The sequence below is a fragment of the Betta splendens genome, chromosome 11 (genome assembly GCF_900634795.4).
Source record: "Betta splendens chromosome 11, fBetSpl5.4, whole genome shotgun sequence".
In the NCBI taxonomy this organism is placed as follows: Eukaryota; Metazoa; Chordata; class Actinopteri; order Anabantiformes; family Osphronemidae; genus Betta; species Betta splendens.
The window spans coordinates 13469503-13487342 of NC_040891.2; the positions used below are offsets into that span (position 1 = coordinate 13469503).

General features: G+C 42.5%; 2 protein-coding genes across 6 annotated transcripts; one reads left to right on the top strand and one right to left on the bottom strand.

The window, feature by feature from the left end:
- Positions 1-74: 74 nt before the first annotated feature.
- lipea (lipase, hormone-sensitive a) lies at positions 75-6771 on the bottom strand. Of its 4 annotated transcripts, none has more exons than XM_029166547.2 (11): positions 6650-6771; positions 4657-4904; positions 4124-4408; positions 3962-4052; positions 3746-3891; positions 3467-3652; positions 3197-3349; positions 2956-3100; positions 2212-2439; positions 1256-1647; positions 75-899 (listed from the first exon to the last, which is right to left on the bottom strand). In XM_029166547.2, exons 1-11 carry the CDS (start codon positions 6657-6659, stop codon positions 633-635), a joined length of 2151 nt encoding a protein of 716 aa, XP_029022380.1. In that variant the 5' UTR covers positions 6660-6771; the 3' UTR covers positions 75-632. The 4 variants fall into 4 exon arrangements, with proteins under 4 accessions (XP_029022380.1, XP_029022381.1, XP_029022382.1 ...); XM_029166548.2 differs by lacking the exon at positions 6650-6771 and adding an exon at positions 6309-6638; XM_029166549.3 differs by lacking the exon at positions 6650-6771 and adding an exon at positions 6481-6618.
- Positions 6708-17797, top strand: slc9a3.1 (solute carrier family 9 member A3, tandem duplicate 1). Of its 2 annotated transcripts, XM_055512709.1 has the most exons (18): positions 6708-6791; positions 7196-7249; positions 8099-10061; positions 13907-14209; positions 14305-14465; positions 14620-14698; positions 14824-15001; positions 15086-15306; positions 15390-15592; positions 15677-15766; positions 15841-15911; positions 15993-16122; positions 16199-16338; positions 16485-16605; positions 16685-16843; positions 16974-17028; positions 17127-17213; positions 17289-17797. In XM_055512709.1, the coding sequence occupies exons 3-18, from the start codon at positions 9785-9787 to the stop codon at positions 17531-17533; spliced, it is 2520 nt and encodes an 839-aa protein (XP_055368684.1). In that variant the 5' UTR covers positions 6708-6791; positions 7196-7249; positions 8099-9784; the 3' UTR covers positions 17534-17797. The 2 variants fall into 2 exon arrangements, with proteins under 2 accessions (XP_055368684.1, XP_029022378.1); XM_029166545.3 differs by lacking the exons at positions 6708-6791; positions 7196-7249 and having other exon boundaries at positions 9936-13153.
- The last annotated feature ends 43 nt before the right edge of the window (positions 17798-17840 follow it).

The window sequence follows — 17840 nt, forward strand, 5'->3', positions numbered from 1 at the left end:
TGCACGCCAGCGCCGCCTGCTGTCACACACAGGAACAGCAGGAAGCAACAACATCTTCAGACAAATGGCCTGTGGAATGTTTGCACTTTAGATTTAATACAGGTTTTAAATATAACAAGTTTTAAATAATCACAATGAGACAATTTTACAAGTAGCTCATACTCACATCCACATACAGCCTTTAAATACAGCGTGAAGCCCTGATTATCCCAAAATGTAAACATGTGACAAATGTCTTTATCTTCATACGCAAACTATGCAAAAACAGACGTGTTAAAATACAAGGCGCAAAAGCTTCCACTGTACTACTGGAATATATTCATTAATAAATCAGTGCAAAGTCTGCATGTTTCTGTCAGTTTGTAATATTCTTTTAATAATAATCGTGCTGCGTTATTGCTGTATAAGGCAGATTTTATTTTCTCCCTTTTTCATCCCTGGATTCAGAAAATATTGTGCAGCAAACCTTTAAAGTGCGATATCCCTAATCTCCCTGCAGATTCATAGGTTTGGTTGCACCCAGCGCAAATCCTTGTTTCCTTTTTTAAATACTGTACTGTGTATTTTACCCCCATCATCGCATTATGTTACATATCTTTTTAGTAGGTCTAAAAAGCAGCCAGAGAAGCAAATCAGCCTGACGGATTAAGACTCTGATAAGTCTCTTCCAGCTTTGGACGCTTGCGGAGAAAACACATTGGTCGTTCTTGTTCGAAGATCTGCCTAATTTGTGCTACGCAGGTTTCTGCAGCCACCTCAGTCTCCTTAGTGACTTGTGAGAGACTGAGGAAGCCATGAGGAAGGTCCTCAACCACTGTCAGACTCACAGGTTGGCCCATGTCACGCAGCTTCTTGGCAAACATCACAGAGTCATCCAGCAATGCATCCAACGCTGAGGCCTGTTAGGAGAAGGAAAAATAAATGAAAAGATAAACTCTGCTGCGAATGATCAACTGATAGTGGAGTTTTGATATGAATAATTCTTCCCTCTACATAATTTGCGATGCACATCATTTTCAGTGGCACTGGTACATTCCAAAAAGAAAAATGTTTAAGGATACCTCCACATTTCAGCCACTTGGGGGCAACAGAACAAGCTGAATTCAATAATATTCTGCTCTCATGTTCAGCAATTGAAATTACTTCAATAAATATTTGTATAAATATAAAGAAAACAGCAATTCAAATAATGCAAAATATTCTAGTACCATAACCCCCCTCCCCAGGCATCATATGTTTTCCTTTCCTCTCTTACCACTATGCATACAGGTGGCAGGCCTCTCAGAAGGCTGCTTGGAGCCAGAAGAGGGGACACAAAGGGGTTCCTTGTAACAGGGGAGGAGGTTTGGCGAACAAATGCTAGACACTCAGACCGAAGGGGCTCAAAACCCTGTGGGTAATCCACACGCTCTCCACAGCTTGATGTGCAAGTGTTGGCTGACGGCTTCTGGGTTTCGTTGCTCTGGGACGACCTCTGAGGTGACGGCAAGGATCGCGTGTGGCCTGAACTTCGAGAGGGGTCCAGAAAAGACTGAATCCAGTTAGAAGCCCCCTGTGTGAGATCGCTGAGCAGCATGGCTGTGTCTCTGCCCAGGGCACTTAGACTGTTGCTTCTCAGAGCAGGTTGTATCGTCTGGGTCTCCACACCTAAGAGGGAGACGATGCAAATTTAGAAAAGGAGAGAAAAACTCAACAGAAAATCTAGAAGAAAAAAAAAGATGTGGGAAAATCTTGAAAGAATTAGCTTTTACCTTACTGATTTATACATCAACCATCCATAACTACAATAAGATAATATTAATAATGTGCAGTCTTTCTATATAAAGAGTATTATTGTAATATTCTTGTACTTTCAAGTAACTTCCTGTAATGATGGCAGGAGTATTTCTCCACAGCGGTAGTGATAGCTTTACTTAAGTAAATGATTTGAGGACTTCAACTGGCTTCAATTTGTCACTTGAGTCCCTAAACAGCAGGAAGTCAAAGATTTCCTGCTTTTTCCAAAAACAAAAGTCTAACATTAAGCCATGTCACACAGTGTTGGTACAAACACAGAAGCGACTGGAGGTTGTTAATAATTTTCCTTTCTCTTTCCTCCCGCATTACTTGGTTTAGTGTGTCTCACAAAATCAGTTTTCTGTCACCATGGCCGGAAAGCGCTTTGGTGTTTGATGATGCATGAAACAGTGTACACACCTAATACACACCTACCTGCATATGCATTGAGGCATTTAGTGAGAACACTAAGAGGCAACAGCGGGTCGATGAGCGTGAGCAGGCGGGAGGGTGAGGCGTCAGTGGTGAGCAAGGTGGCGGGGTAGGCAGCCATGATGCCGTCGGGGACTCTGATGCCGCAGGACATGGCCTTCATGGACACAGTGATGCAGAGGTTCCCACCAGCACTGTCGCCTGCCAGACACACTCGCTCTGCTGTGGAACCTTAGATGCAGACAAAACTATGAGCATCTCATCATTTCGAACTTCCAAAATGTTCAAGAACTTTTGCAGATGTTAAGTTTACATTTTCATTAGTTATTGAAGCAACGCGAGTCCTGCTTTTCCATGTGCAAATAAACGCATCAGTAAATCTGGCTCAAATGCATGTGCACAACCAAGTATATAAAATTTAATAAGACTCATTTGCAGTTTACATTTCTTATCAAACTATGTCCTTTTTATTGAGTAGGCTTTACTGTTTTCTATTCTAGGTTTGTCAAGTTAAACATTACCTTCCTTTAACAAATACAAGTACGAGATAAAAAAAATTTTTCAATTTTTTTCAAGCCATGCAATAGTAATACCAATATTAATATATGCAGAGCCAGTGACAATGACTTCACATTTCTCCAGCCGATCAATCGCCTACTTTGCAAAACAAGACATTCAGTCCCAGCTGATTTGGTGTGATTCAGTGTTCTCTGACTCAGAGTGACCCTCTCGTTACACTGTGCTTACCCAGCAGGTGACAGTTGTTCAGTGCCCAGCAGTAGGCGTAGAAACACTCCTCCAGAGCTCTGGGAAAAGGTGCTTCAGGCGACAGAGAGTAGTCAACAGAGAGGACGGGGACACCCAGCTCTTTGGACCAGTTACGAAGATAATTCTAATACACGAGAGAAGATAAATGTGATAAACACCATACATATTTTAAAGATTGTAGGTTAGTACAGCTTTGGATAAGACAAAGTCTTGGCTGTACCTCGTGAGATCTGGATGTCTGGGACACAAAGCCGCCTCCATGGAAGTGGATTATCAACCAAGGGGAGCAAGGCTGCTTCTGAACCCATGGGAGTTGAGATGCAGGGATGGGGGGAGGATCAGTTCGAGATAAAGATAGCAGCTCCTCACTGTCCTATAAAAAAAAACAGGCTGAACATTTAAAGAAACATGAAAACAAGTCATTTAACACAAAATCCATACATATTTGCATCTTGTCATGTCTTAATAAAGTAGATTAGTGAAGTCTCACCTGCCCTTCCCGAATGTCATAAGAGATGAGACGAATGTGGACTGGACCAGGACCCCAGTGGGCTATAGGAGGTGACACGGTTGCAGACAGACTGGGGTCTGAGGCCAAAGGGAGGCGCAGAGTTTCAGGAGGCAAAGTCAATGTAAAATTGACCTTCACTGGGTTGGAAACTATTCTGCTGAAGCCCTGGACAGAGACAGGCAGGAGGAGGCATGGACAGTTAAAACACGAGTTCAGCGAGACTGTGGAATGCACGAGGGAATAGAAGAGACATCGTACTGTTAAAAGGCCGGACTCTGTCAAGTTCCAGAAGGTCTTCCAAAACTGCAAATCTAGGTTCTGGGTTATACGTTCAAACTCAGCGCCCCGCAACTCTGGATCAATGACGTACTTCCCTGATGTAAGGAGGGAGAGGGCTGCCATTCCTGGAGAAAAGGAAAAGCAGGGTTTGATTTTCAAATTGCAACTAAAAACCAAATAAAAAAACAGACTCACCCAGTCCAGACTGATGTTTGCCATAGGTCTCCCCATATGAAATCATGCTGATCACAACGGTTTGAAGGAACGGACGAAGGGCCGGTGAAAACTGTGAAGATTTGAATGGCATTAATTGACATACTTCACTCAGAAAGACGTAACTGATGCTTGTTTACTGACCTGAAAGCCTAAACAGCGGCCATAGAAACAGGCTTTGTGCATGGAGCTGTACTCCTGTACGAACTGGCGGCTCAGTTCACCGTCCTGCTTGCTGTACAGCTCGCCATAGTCATTGTTGTTTATCAGCCGTTGTGCAAGATAGTGCAGAGCACGCAGCTGGCACAGAGCTTGACAGTACGCCTCCAGCTCAGAGGCATTGTGGTCTGCTCTGAAGAAGGCACTGTTGTAGTTAGAAGCAATGTAGCGGCCTTTGTGTATGATGTGCAAAAGGCAGGACAACAACACCTACAAGACAAAAAAATTGAAACCATTAACTAATGATTGAGGAATCCAGTGCCCAATACATTAACAGTGTAAAAAAAGAGTTGAGCTATTACAGATGCTATAACATATATATACACATTTTTATTCATATGAATATTTTTACTTTTCTCATGTTTAACTCTTGATCAGTTTCGGTTACATTATTAACATAAAATCAGTCAAAGCTTACATTTGTGACCATGTAGTCCAGCAGTGATGGTCTGTCTTACCTTAACCAGCGTGCGGTAGCCATTCCCAGGCGTTTGTGCATCAAAGTCATAGTGGTGATAGACAGTGGTGAAGCTCGCAACCACAGGCTCCAGCGCTCGGCCGTGCTCCTGAATCTGCCTCATACATGTGTCCAGGCGCTTGGCAACAGAGCCGTACGGCAAATCAGAGTCCGCACACCAAATAGAAATGTTGTCTTCACATACTTTCTCCAAGGCTGCAAACACAACCCTGTAATCCATATCTGAGGCTGAAAGAGAAAGAGATTAAAACGCTGCATTTTCCTTAACTCCTTTATACACTGTCTGCCAATATCGACACGGTGGCCATGTGATGGACAACACACATCTGGGAGGAGGACGACTAAACACAGTTGATAATGACCTCACCCCATGCAAAAACTCATTGAGTTGGCAACTACACTCTTGTTATCTGTTTGGGCAAAGGTCAAAGTTGCAATACATCCTGAAGATAGGACTATAGCCCCAGACAGATGAGCTGACAGTAACGACATCATGTCATGGGGCTCAGAGCTGCTACCAATGAATATTTTATACTCAGTTGAGGCAGATCATCCTAAAATCACAGCCATTTAAAATATAATCACAGAATGCGTTACATAAACATGTGATGCTTGTCTGTAAATAAACAAATAAATATTGAAAATTGTATATCAGCAGTCTATTCTTCTAGATAACAAGACATTGAATGTTGACAAATACTCTGCATAACCAATGTTATAAACAAAGTAAACAAAACACACCAGTTTGTTAAGTGAATACCTGAGAAATAATAAAAATGCATTCAAGCATAAATGACAGTCTGCTACAGCAAATGCAGGTGAGGTTTTGTTTGGTTATCTAACTCATACTCATGACCTCAGACCTCCCAGCAGAACCAGTTCTGAGTCCTCTATCATTTATGCAGTAATATTTGTAGGAATACACCAAAATATGCAGCTATAGTTTCAGCACCTGTAAACACTGCTGTACAAAAATACACATGTGCTTTTGGCCAATTACCCAACACCCTGCTGATAAAGGACACCAGTGGATACTGTTGCAAACAGAGTTTTTAAAATCCCACCAAATAAATCAATACCAGTATCTTCCTACTATCTACAAATGTGTACTGGAACATAAAACTGTACATCCCTGTGTGTGAATGCTCTAAGCTACTGTGGTGACTAACTTCATCAAAATGTGTCAACAGCCTTGAGCAAAGAACCAAGAGCTGTTAATAAATACTGGACATTTCATCACAGTTCAGACACATTATTGTCTACTTGTGGTTCTTTCGTTGTAATCAGTGTCTAGAAGGCAGCGTGTTTTTAACAATGGCAATATCCAACCCTGGCATATTAGCTCAAGATGGACATTTGTGCCAAATACTGCACAGGTACCAAGATCTTATAATGGGATAATATTATTATGTTAATGGTTTAACCCATAGACATTTTTTATATATTTTTATACTGTTTTAGTTTAGTCACTTTCAGTTTTGATCACAGCTTATTGCGAACATGAACGCATTTGTTTGCCAGTTCAGTCTTATTTTTGATGAAATGAAACCACTGGATGTCCAGGAGCAGGCCGTTGAAAAGCCTGATAAATAACGTAAAACACGCCCCGGTGTCGGTTTTCACAGATATCACCTCCTGGTATTTTTAGGTCGTTTCTTTTTGTCAGCTCATCTCCATCGACTGGTGTTAGACGCATAAATAGTTCATCGTTGGTGCAGTTGCGGCTAACGTTAGCTTAATTAGCGACGAGAGCCCGTTTGAGAGATTCCGATGACAACTTTAAACGCAACTTTGAGGACTTCACCTGACGATCACCCTGTTGCTTCACCTTTTAGCGAGTTGCTAAAATGGTGACATCGCCTGTGTTTTGTACCGTTTGATAACGCGGCGACGACGCCCCGTTTTCGTGTCTAAGTAAAGCGACAAAAATGCGTTTAAATGCGTGACTTCGTCGTGACTTCAAAGTGACTCACCAACCCGCATCCTCTTCCTCGACGCTCCGGTTTCTGTCGCCCCGCCCACAGCATGCTGGGAAACGTCACGTGAGTGGCGCACGAGGAGGTGCCGCGCATGCCATAGCAACCGTGATAGGGCCCTTCTGATAGCACGATGGAGGTAAGCTAGCAATAAACTAAATGACGTTAGAAAGGTAAAAGAATATGAAGAAAATGTCTCCATATAGGCTGAAATGTAAAAAATGATTCATGACATGACCTAAAATTTACTCAGAATAAATAAAGAATAAACGTTACAAAAGTTAAATATTTAGGTTATAAATGACTGCTGGGAAAAGTTATGGTTATGGTTAAACCATTGTAATAATATGAATCTAAATCTGCAGAAACTAACTACAGTCACTTAATATGTTAATAAAGCACAGGTTAAAATATGTCACCAGTTAAAATACCATAAATCAGAGACACCCAAGTAAAAATGCTCACCCCTAAAACCTGTTCTCATCTGAGACTATTTATCATATAGATTTATGTCCATGTCTTATTTCTATGTTTTTTCATCAGGCTGTTTAAGGTCCTCACTGGCTTCAGTCACTAGGTCTTCATCATTTGATGCAGGTCAGGCAGTGATTAGGTTATACTCATTCATTTGGAGGTATTTCACATTTTCACCCTGAAATGCAAATGAATTGTTGTCTAAGGGATTTTAACACATGTCCTCCTGCATGTCTCAGCCTGTCATACAGTAAGTGAAAGCATGTTCCGGTGGCAGCAATACAGTATGTCTCCTGGGCAATAACACAAACACCACATTGTTTGGCACGAGGCGGTGCTTTGGGTCATGAGCGGTTCCCTTTTTCTTTCCACTGTCCACCATCAAGTTAAATCCCTAATATGCAAAAAATATATAATTCCAGATGTTTTCCAAAAACACTTATTCTCTATCTTGTTGTGGAACAATTCAAAGTGTTTAAGACGAGGTGGCTGATCATGGTAGTGTATGCACATGTCAAAACCAAACTGAACTATTGAGACAATTCGGCCTTGCAATAGGTGCAAACACCATGTCCATCAACCATTATGGGTCTAATAACAGAATTTTCTCTACTTGAACTTGACTCTGCCCATTTGAAAAATTCAGAAAAATAAAGTTATTTTTTAAGTGGAATAATACCAGTCATCCAAAGTCACCTCAGTGAACATACATTTAATTTCATTGCTTCTTTGAACACGTCCTTTATCTGACTGTTACCAATTCTTTTAAGAGTGTCACTATAAACGTACTGTAATAGATAAAAGTGCAGTAACTTTTCAGCTTAATAAAACCTTTCAGTTTTATTAGTTGTTCTAGATTTTACTAGGTTCGCTTTTCATCCTTTTGCGCAACCCACTGTCTTGTGCTATTATGCAATATTTTACAATAAACCATTGTCAGTTTAACATTTTTTTATTTTTATTGTTTTACAGAGTATGTACAGTTCGAGAAGGATCTTTAATTTATTTTTATATATTTATTATGGCTTCTGAAAAGCTAAATTCTTAAATAATATTTACCATATATTTGTCATAACAAGTTATTATTATAAGCCCATCATTATATTTTAGGTTAATACTTTTTCTTGAATTCAAGTGTTTTCTAGGTCAAAGCTGTGTGTACTGTATAATTAATATGTGTATGATGGGAAACTGGTAACATACAGTCAGTAATAACAGTATCATTCACATGTTTTTACTGGGAACAAGGACTGGTTCAAACACAAACATAGATTTCTGGTAATGATGGTCACAATTACAGGAATGAGGAAAATATAGGTAGCCAGTATTTGCTGTTTGATTTGTACTGGTGTTTCCTTTTTTCTGTGACTCTGCATTTTTTCTATGAACACACTTAAGTTGTAGTGTTGTAAATGTTTACACCAACTGTCTTAGTTGTAACTGACTATCAATGCTGTAAACCTTTTTATAGATCATGATGTACTGATGTTAGTGACACCGCTGCCCTCACACAGTCCCCTGACTTTACCTGTGACATTAGCTACAGGTCTGGAATTTACCGTCTCTTGAGCCATGTTAATATTTCTTTGAGGCAACTTAAAGTATCAACAGGGTTGAAATGAAAACAGCTTCTCTGAATTCCATGCTGGTATTCAGAAAGTAAACCTTAGTATGAAGTTGACCGTGCAGGTCAGCGTGGTCAAGTGACAAATCCTCTCCTTATACATAACAAATATGATTGATATAAAAGGTGAATGTGAAAGATAATTAAGATTACAGAAATTGACTTATGAGAGCATAGTGAGGGTGGTGTCATGGGTTTATAGTGTTATGGATAGGACTTTTGTGGCTAGGGATAGTGACCACCCTACATTAAGAGTCAGGATTCATGTTTAAGTATTCTGTCCCCTAAACGCGTGTATTTGGCAACACAGTGACAGTGGATGGGATGCTGGAGGTTTACGTGCTCCTGGCTAATAAAGCAGGCAAATGGAACACACTTTGTTCTGTACGCATGTCATTGGAGACTAAATGTATACATAAATGTAAAGGTCTGGGAAACACGCTTTAAGCTACGAATGAACCTAGGATGTTTCTTATATAAATTTAAAAATAAGTAACTAAAATAAATAACAACTCTGGTTGCCGGTACTCAAATCAGCCAATTACTTTATGTTTATATACAACTCACTTACAGTAACTAAGTGAAAGTGAAAAAATCCAGGTAAAATATTGACGTGAATAATATATAATAGATAATGTATAATATATAATAAATCATATATAATATATCATCATATTATATTTATTATATTTACTTAAATAACCAAGTGCTCCTAAAATTAGACTGTCAAGGTTAAGGTTTGGTAATTCCAAAAAACAGCATTCGTCATAACTTGCTCACATTCAGTATAGAAATTACAAAGGCAGAAAATTCCCTTGAGCAAAGTAGTTGAACAGACTGGTCTCAGGATAAAATAGTGGGAGGAGACAAGCATCAGGATGGGCTGGGCCTCACTTGCTGTAAAAAGCTGCATCCCTGGCAAACACAGACATGAACATACTGTAAGTAGAGGCAAAACTTAAAACGAGAGGCATCGAATGAGACGCTGGATGTGACCTGAGTCATCCAGTCAGGCACTGAAGTATTTCCCAATCATGGCATCTATTAGGCGATCTGCGCTTCTCCTCTGCGTGATGCTGATGGTGTTCAGAACCCTAAGCCTGACCACAGATGACAATAAGGCCAAGACTGTAGAAACACAAGACAAGAGCAGCCATCACGAGTCCACTTCAGAGACCGAACCGAACTCTGGCGGTGAACATGAAGCAGGCAACCTGACCACTCTACCCATCGTGTCCTGGAAGTGGGAACACGTCTCTCAGCCGTACCTGGTGGCCCTGTGGATCCTCGTCTCCTGGCTCTGCAAACTGGGTGAGTCCAGACTAGACTGTAAGAAAGTCATTTAGAAATAGTTTGTAATGGTATTGATGAGAACTTGGCATAATTAGCGTTTATCAGCAATTTGGTGCCATTTAAAAGATTATAACAACACAAATGTGTATATGACCAGTGGTAAAAAGTCTTCCATACAAATACTAACTAATACACAATAAGGTACTGTATCTGCTGTGAAAGTTGTGGTTTGGCCTCTCTACAACTAATACAGCCAGACGTGTCTGAGCCATAGTTGAATTCATGTGTCAGCTACTATCAAATTAGCCAAGTCTGGTTTCCTCTATTTTTTTTCTGTGTGGCCACAAATAGCTCAGTAAGGATGGTAACTCATCAGAAGGCGTCTTTAATGTGGGACACAAACATAAAGATGATCAGTAACATGCTGATGACTGCTCTTCATCAGGGGCTTTACCCCTGATCGATGTGTGACCAGACGAAGCCAGCAATTCTTAGGCTGCTTTCAGTACAAACACCAGTGTTTGTACTGAAAATAAGGTGTCAAAAGAATATTAGTGAAAACAGAACGTTATCGACACTATTAGTGTGCTTCACTAGCTGCCGACATTTGACTTTGGTTTTTGCCAGATGACAAGGTTGAACATGGGTTAATGTTCAAAAACATTTTTAACATTTTTATTGCTTCCATTAAAAGCAACAGATAAAACATCATCAACAATCAACCAATCCTACAATCAACAGCTCACGGTGCACAGTAAAAATAGTTTGAACAAAAATATGGGACAGAACAAAGGTTGTGCAGAGTGTAAACATTTGTACATGTCTGGTGTTGTAAAGATGTTAGGACTGTAAATGTTTTATTGTCCCTGTGTATGTCTGGCATAAATGATGGACATCTGACCTATTTGTTAAAAGTTACACTTCTGGTGGATTTGAATAACAACAGTAGAAGTAAGTGCACATGAACCAACAAACAAATCTGAGGGCTCTCTGGTTTTCAGGACCTTTCTTCCCACTTTTTAGCAATAAAATGGCCTCTGAACACTGACTACAGTAAAACTGGATTTATTACATATGTCAAGTGCAGTTCAGTTTTAAAATGTTTATCCTCAGGTATTACATTCATTGGGAACATTTAACTCATTTCTGCACTCATAAAATTCTTGTGATGTCCTGAAGAATTTAGCGTGAGGTCACAAATGACACATTTTAAAATATATTTATGGCAGCTTGGTTTGACAAACTACACCACAACAATGTTTAACCTAACCTCCCAGTCTAAAAATAACCTTTATCTGCTTTTGTGTTGCGCACAGAGCTGTGCAATGATTGAACAGGTGAAGTTAAAGCGCAGCTACTGTTCAGAAAGTTTTCTCAGGTTATTAGTTAATAGGGCTGAACGCAGACATCATTGCTTCACTGTGCAGCCGTCCAGACCAGAATCTTACATAACTTAATCATGTTTTTTGAGCATTATTCATATGTCCAAAACTGTATTAGAAGTAAGCGGCCCCACACATAACAACTCAACAATTCATTGGACAGATAAGTTACCTACGTTTGTCTTACAGCTCCATCAACAAGCGATAACTCTATGAAGTCATTTCTAACTTCAGTGATGAGATTGTGTTAAAATAATAATTACTCATTTGTCTTGTGCCTTCTTTAACATATTAGTCAGTTCCATGCATCAGGAATATTCCAATAAGGCAAGCAAAAACGTGTTTTAGCTGTAGTTCTAAGGAGGAAACCAGATAAACCCACAAACACATCAGAAGGTACTGATAATGTTACATACGTCAAAAACAACCCTGACACATTTAGTAACTAACATACATTAACTTTGCTGCCAGATCATGTCGAACCAGTTATATTTATATAGCACCTTTCATACACAATGGCTTCACATCAGCATAAAAGCATTCGGATCAATACTGTGAACTAGGTGCACTTTTCCATCTTGAGCTTTTACAGTGTGCTGAACACAATCATCCATCATTGAACCTGTAGAAAATCTCCCAGAAGGACGTTAAAGGACAACGATGCCACATGTACGGAGCGCAGGTTGTCAAAAAGCTCGTAAGAAACCACCTCAACCGTACTGCAACATTAAATTCACTGCTTTGCTGCTGATACTCCTGTGAGTAGGAAGGTGCAGGCATGCGTGACATGCAGGCAGTAGAACATCAAGCAAACTGCCTGTAGTGTGACGAAAGAAAATACACCGTGTGCTACCTTTGGTTATTTACGCTTATGCTGGAGCGAAGCTCTTCTCTCACACCCAGAGGTTCTATAACCAAGGTTAACATCTGTGTCAATCATTGCTAAACACAATGAAAGCTGTGGAAATATTACCAAGCACAGACGCAGCTGCTGATTTAACATGGATCAAGTGACGTCCGCTCATCATCATGCACTCACACACACACACACACACACACACACACACACACACACACACACACACACACATACACACACACACACACACACACACACACACACGCGCGCCCGGAAGTAAAGACATGTTTCAAACATGACTTAATAACTTCGAGCGTGTCCTGCACATCCGTTACTCCCCTTTACGCCTCCGTTAAACCAAGCCCGGTTATTTCATTTACATATTAAAGGCTGAGTCCAGCATTCGTGCACGCTGCTGACCACAAGGTTCGGGAGGACTGAGACCGAAAGATGGAGCACTAGAGTAGCAAGAGGAGTAAAAAGACCACGTAAAGACATAAAGAGAGGTGTGACACCGCCCGGGTGTTCGTGACTTCTTATCTCCTGAGCATAACACACTACACAAGCAAAGACAAAGCAGCTTCTGGACCGTGACTGCTCATAATTGAATCAAATGTACCGCTGTGGACGCGTACTCCTCTGGCTGCTGGGATCAGTGCTGCTGACCCGTCCAGCCTGGGGGGCGCCTGGTGAGGAGGCGCTCACTCAAGAAGCCCACCTGAAGCTTCCCGAGAGCAAATCCAGCCTGAGTCGGCCTGAAAATGGATCCACGGCTGCAGGAAAGCCCCTCATGGCCATCAAGTGGCACCATGTACAGAGCCCCTTCATAGTTGTGCTGTGGATATTTGTGGCCGGTCTGGCTAAACTGGGTGAGTAACGGATCACAGGTGACTGCTGATCGCTTTAGACGAGTCTGTCACAGCGCTTTCACGCGCAGTAATAGCTTATTTTTCTTTTTGCACTGGAGAAGCAGGACGACGTGTGCATGGATTTCACACAATTTGCTTCTCATCTATGCAGCGGTTCAAAACGCTCAACCTCCTGAACTGTGTTTACAGTCGGCATGTTTTAAGTTTGTGACTAAATGAGCAGCAGTTTGATTTCAAAAAAATGTTGTGATGCCCTGAAGGTTTAACTTGTTAAATGACTGAACAACCTCCTGACCTGGAATGTCTGTTTAATCCACTTAATTGTCTAAATTATTTTTATTTCCTCCTCACATAACATAAGAATTGAATCTCACAGCATTGAACCAGAGGTTTTGAATGGAACGTACTGTATCAGACCCTGTGAGCTGTAAAACCAAATCAATTGTTCATGTGCACATTCAGTGGGTTTATTATTAAATAATCTGACGCTGACGCTTTATCAGGCCATTAAGTCAAGTAACCTTAAGTAAAAGTCTGCCTTCAGTTCCACACACGGGTTTCGGAGTCGTTTCATGTGCCACCAGGCTGGTTAATCATATTCCCACAGCAAAGTGTCAAGTATAATAGTAGATGATTTGCAAGCACACAGGACGTCCAAGGTTCTGGTTTGGAGCCAGCTCAGGACCCGAAGTGAATCCGGGCTACGGAGTGTGGCTCATTCCTGCTGTCTGTGACTGTGCCGTATTCTCCCAGTCATCGAGGCCAACCACCACGTGACCAGCGTGATCCCGGAGAGCGCCCTGCTCATCTGCTTCGGCTTCCTGCTGGGCGGCGTGGTGCTGGGCGCCGACGGCGTGCAGACGTTCAAGCTCACGCCCACGGTGTTCTTCTTCTACCTGCTGCCCCAGATCATCCTGGACACGGGCTACTCCATGCCAAACAAGCTCTTCTTCAGCAACCTGGGCGGGATCCTGGTTTACGCCGTGATTGGGACCTGCTGGAACGCCGCCACGCTGGGGCTGTCTCTCTGGGGCTGCGACAAGGGAGGCGCCATGGGTAAAACCCTGCTGACGGCCACAGTACAGGGATGCGTGGTTAAACTGAGGGGTGAAAACCAGCAGAGTGTGAACAGAACGCCGTGTGTGCTGCAGGTGAGGTGCACATCGGCCTGCTGCAGTACCTGCTGTTCGGCAGCCTCATCGCCGCCGTGGACCCCGTCGCCGTCATCGCCGTGTTTGAGCAGGTGCACGTCAACGAGGTCCTCTTCATCATGGTGTTCGGAGAGTCGCTGCTCAACGACGGCGTGACCGTGGTTCGTATGCGGCGGTTTTCAGAGATCCGGCCTCCAGCTTGACTGATGCACATGGGTTATCTGTATAGATAAAACTAAACTATGGAGTGGATGACTATTGATTTAACATTTAGTCCGATCATGATCTAACGCCATTAACTCTCTTCTCTTTCAGGTGCTCTTCAACGTATTTGATGCCTTTGTTACACTGGGAGGAGAAAACATTAACGCTGCAGAAATTTTTAAAGGAATATGTAAGACATGATTGTTATTCACTTAATAATAAGACACCAGTACTGAATTAGATGTCGTATCTATTCCATATTCACCACGTTATGGTGCTTATAACAGCTTCATGCCCGTGTTCGCTCTTTCTCAGTCTCCTTCTTCGTGGTGGCCTTCGGCGGCTCTCTCGTTGGCTTCGTGTTTGGGATTCTGATCTCTCTTCTGACCAGATGCACCAAAAACATCCAGATTATTGAGGCCGGCTTCGTCTTCGTGCTGGGATACCTCTCCTACCTGACGGCTGAGATGCTCTCCCTGTCTGCCATCCTCTCGTTAGTACTTGTTTTACCATTTCTGTGTCCGCTTCCCTGAAGATATAAAAGCTTTAGGCTGAGTTTGTTTCTCCTCTTCTGCAGCATCGTCTTCTGTGGCATTTGCTGCCAGAAATACATAAATGCAAACATGGACCCGGACTCTGTCAGCACAGTCCGACACGCCATGAAGGTTTTCGCCAACGGGTCTGAAACCATCATCTTCGTGTTCCTCGGTATCTCGGCCATCGACAAGTCGATCTGGGTGTGGAACACAGGCTTCATCCTCCTCACGCTTCTCTTTGTCATAGTTTACAGATTCATTGGTGAGACTTTCAGTTCAGTTCTGGGAAATTGTGCACGTTCCTCCTGTCAAAGATCACAAGCCATGTGTGCATGTACACCACAGGGACATTCTTACTGACCTGGATCCTGAACCGGTACAGGCTGGTCCCTATTGGGTTCATAGACCAGGTGATTATGAGCTACGGTGGCCTGCGAGGGGCCGTCGCGTACGGTTTGGCAGTGTTGCTGGATGAGAGTAAGATAAAGGAGAAGAACCTGATGATCAGCACCACCATCATCGTAGTTTACTTCACTGTCATTTTTCAGGTAACAACTTGTCTTGTTACTTCCTTGTATGTTTTTTATTCTAGATGACGTCTCATCACACCTTTTTGCCTCTTCCTGTATTAGGGAATTACGATGAAACCTCTGGTCACTTGGCTAAATGTAAAAAAAGCTTCTGTATCTGAGAAAACACTTATAGAAAAAGTACAAAACAAGGTAAAGCTCCAAACATTTTTATAGCACATTGTTATTTTACCATCCGTTACAATTTTACTCTCGTTATTGTTCAGGTGTTTGATCATATGCTGGTTGCCATAGAAGACATATCTGGACAGATAGGACACAACTACTTCAGGGACAAGTACGTGGACTCTACTGTGGAAAATGTTCTGGATTAAGAAAGTTTAAATGAAGCCAGATCTTCTGTTCTCTGACTTTGAAGGTGGAACAAGTTTGAGGAGAAGTGGATGATGGGGCTTTTGATGAAGTCGTCGGTGCGGAAGGAACAGGAGCCGATCTTCAGTGTCTTCCACAGGCTGAACATGAAGGACGCCATGAGTTACGTGACTGAGGTACAGCGTATGCGTCTGCTTTGGGTCACGGCTGAGGGAAGATGTGTAAAGAAAATTAATAGAGCTCTAACTGCAGGGCGAACGCAAAGGCTCGCTGGAGTTTATCCGCAACGACAATGCATTAGTTGACTTCAAGAACAAGTTTGGTGATGACTTCTCAGAGATCATGTCTGACTTCATGGTGTCAAACAAATATGATACGCTGACCAATACGAGGTGAGGAAGCCCACTCAGTGATGCCTAGGTCTCATTAAAGCTGGTCACACACTGCCGACTGGTGACGAGGATCAGCCACAGCATGTTACTGCATGCAGTGCACGCCTGCATGACGTAACTGACATCATTTGTTTTCCATGTGGCAGAGATCCTGTGCCATCTGTGAGCTTGGAAATTCATGAGCAGACCATGAAAGACAATAAGGGAACTGAGAACTTTAACAGTCACCATCTGCTGGAGCAGAATCTGTACAGAGGCAGGAAAGAGGTGAGTGGGTTCGGTCACATCATCACAGGCGGCGCTGTCCGGTTCTGAGTGCATGAGAAATGAGTGTGTTGGTTTGCAGCACCGACACAGGTACAGCCGCAGCCATTTTGATGTGAACACCGATGAAAACGAGGTGCAGGAGATCTTCCAGAGGACCATGAGGAATCGATTGGAGTCCTTCAAATCAGCGAAGACGGGCGTCACTCCACAAACCCAACAGAAGGACCAACAGCACAAGGTCAGAGCTCAGGAACCAGTGTGTAGCAAGCAGGAAGCATGCAATTTCCTCAGCTGCCAGATATTAACACTGTCTGTAACTGATTCAAATCCTAACGTCAGAACTGTGAGTGACATTTTCACTGTTTCAGATGCCAAATGGAAAATCCCCAGACCAAATCAGAAGCTACTACTCTGGAGACGAAGGTTAGTGTCTGCATTACAGTGTCTAAAGCTAGAAACATAACAGTACATTTGCTCTCTGTTTATTTCACTCGATCGTCTTCGTATTCGTCTTCTTGTAGACTTTGAGTTCTGTGAGGCAGACAGCGCCAGTGGCTATGACGCTTCAGGCAGCTCGATCCCAATGAGGACCACCAACAGAACCAGAGGTAAAACACCAGCAACCTGCTTGCTCACTAATCCCTCATCCACTGCTCCTTCTTTACTCCTTCTGTTTCATCTAGCTGGAATCGAGAACCCGGCGTTCATGCCGGACATTGACCCCAGAGCTCCTCTAGAGATCCCACCGTGGTTGGCGGACGTGGACCCCGACAGCGTCATGGCGGCTCCTTCACAGCGAGGCCCGGTGAGGCTGCATCGCCCGGCTGCTGCACACGTCAGCGCTCGACCCACCGACTCCACACAGCAGAGCGATGAGCAGCTGCCAACATCTGCACCACCACCTTATGACAGACACAGGGGCCTGTAACCCTGCTGCCATGGACACAGAAGCCAGCCTCAGACTCTGGAGGCAGAATAGAAGTAGTCGACACAGCTTCTCTTATTGTTGCTCTATTGCAGTTACTTAGCGAAGCAAAGCTGCATGAAGGATGAATGTGATGTCTGATATTTATTGTTTGTATATATAAATTATAAAAAGGGGCATTTGATTAGAGGGACATGAAATCAGTTCTGAATTTATAATTGGAATATTTTTGTGTTCTACTGTAAATAAAGGGACGTCCAGCTTGAATATTAAAATGTCTTCAATCTGAACACATCTTTGACTAAAAGGG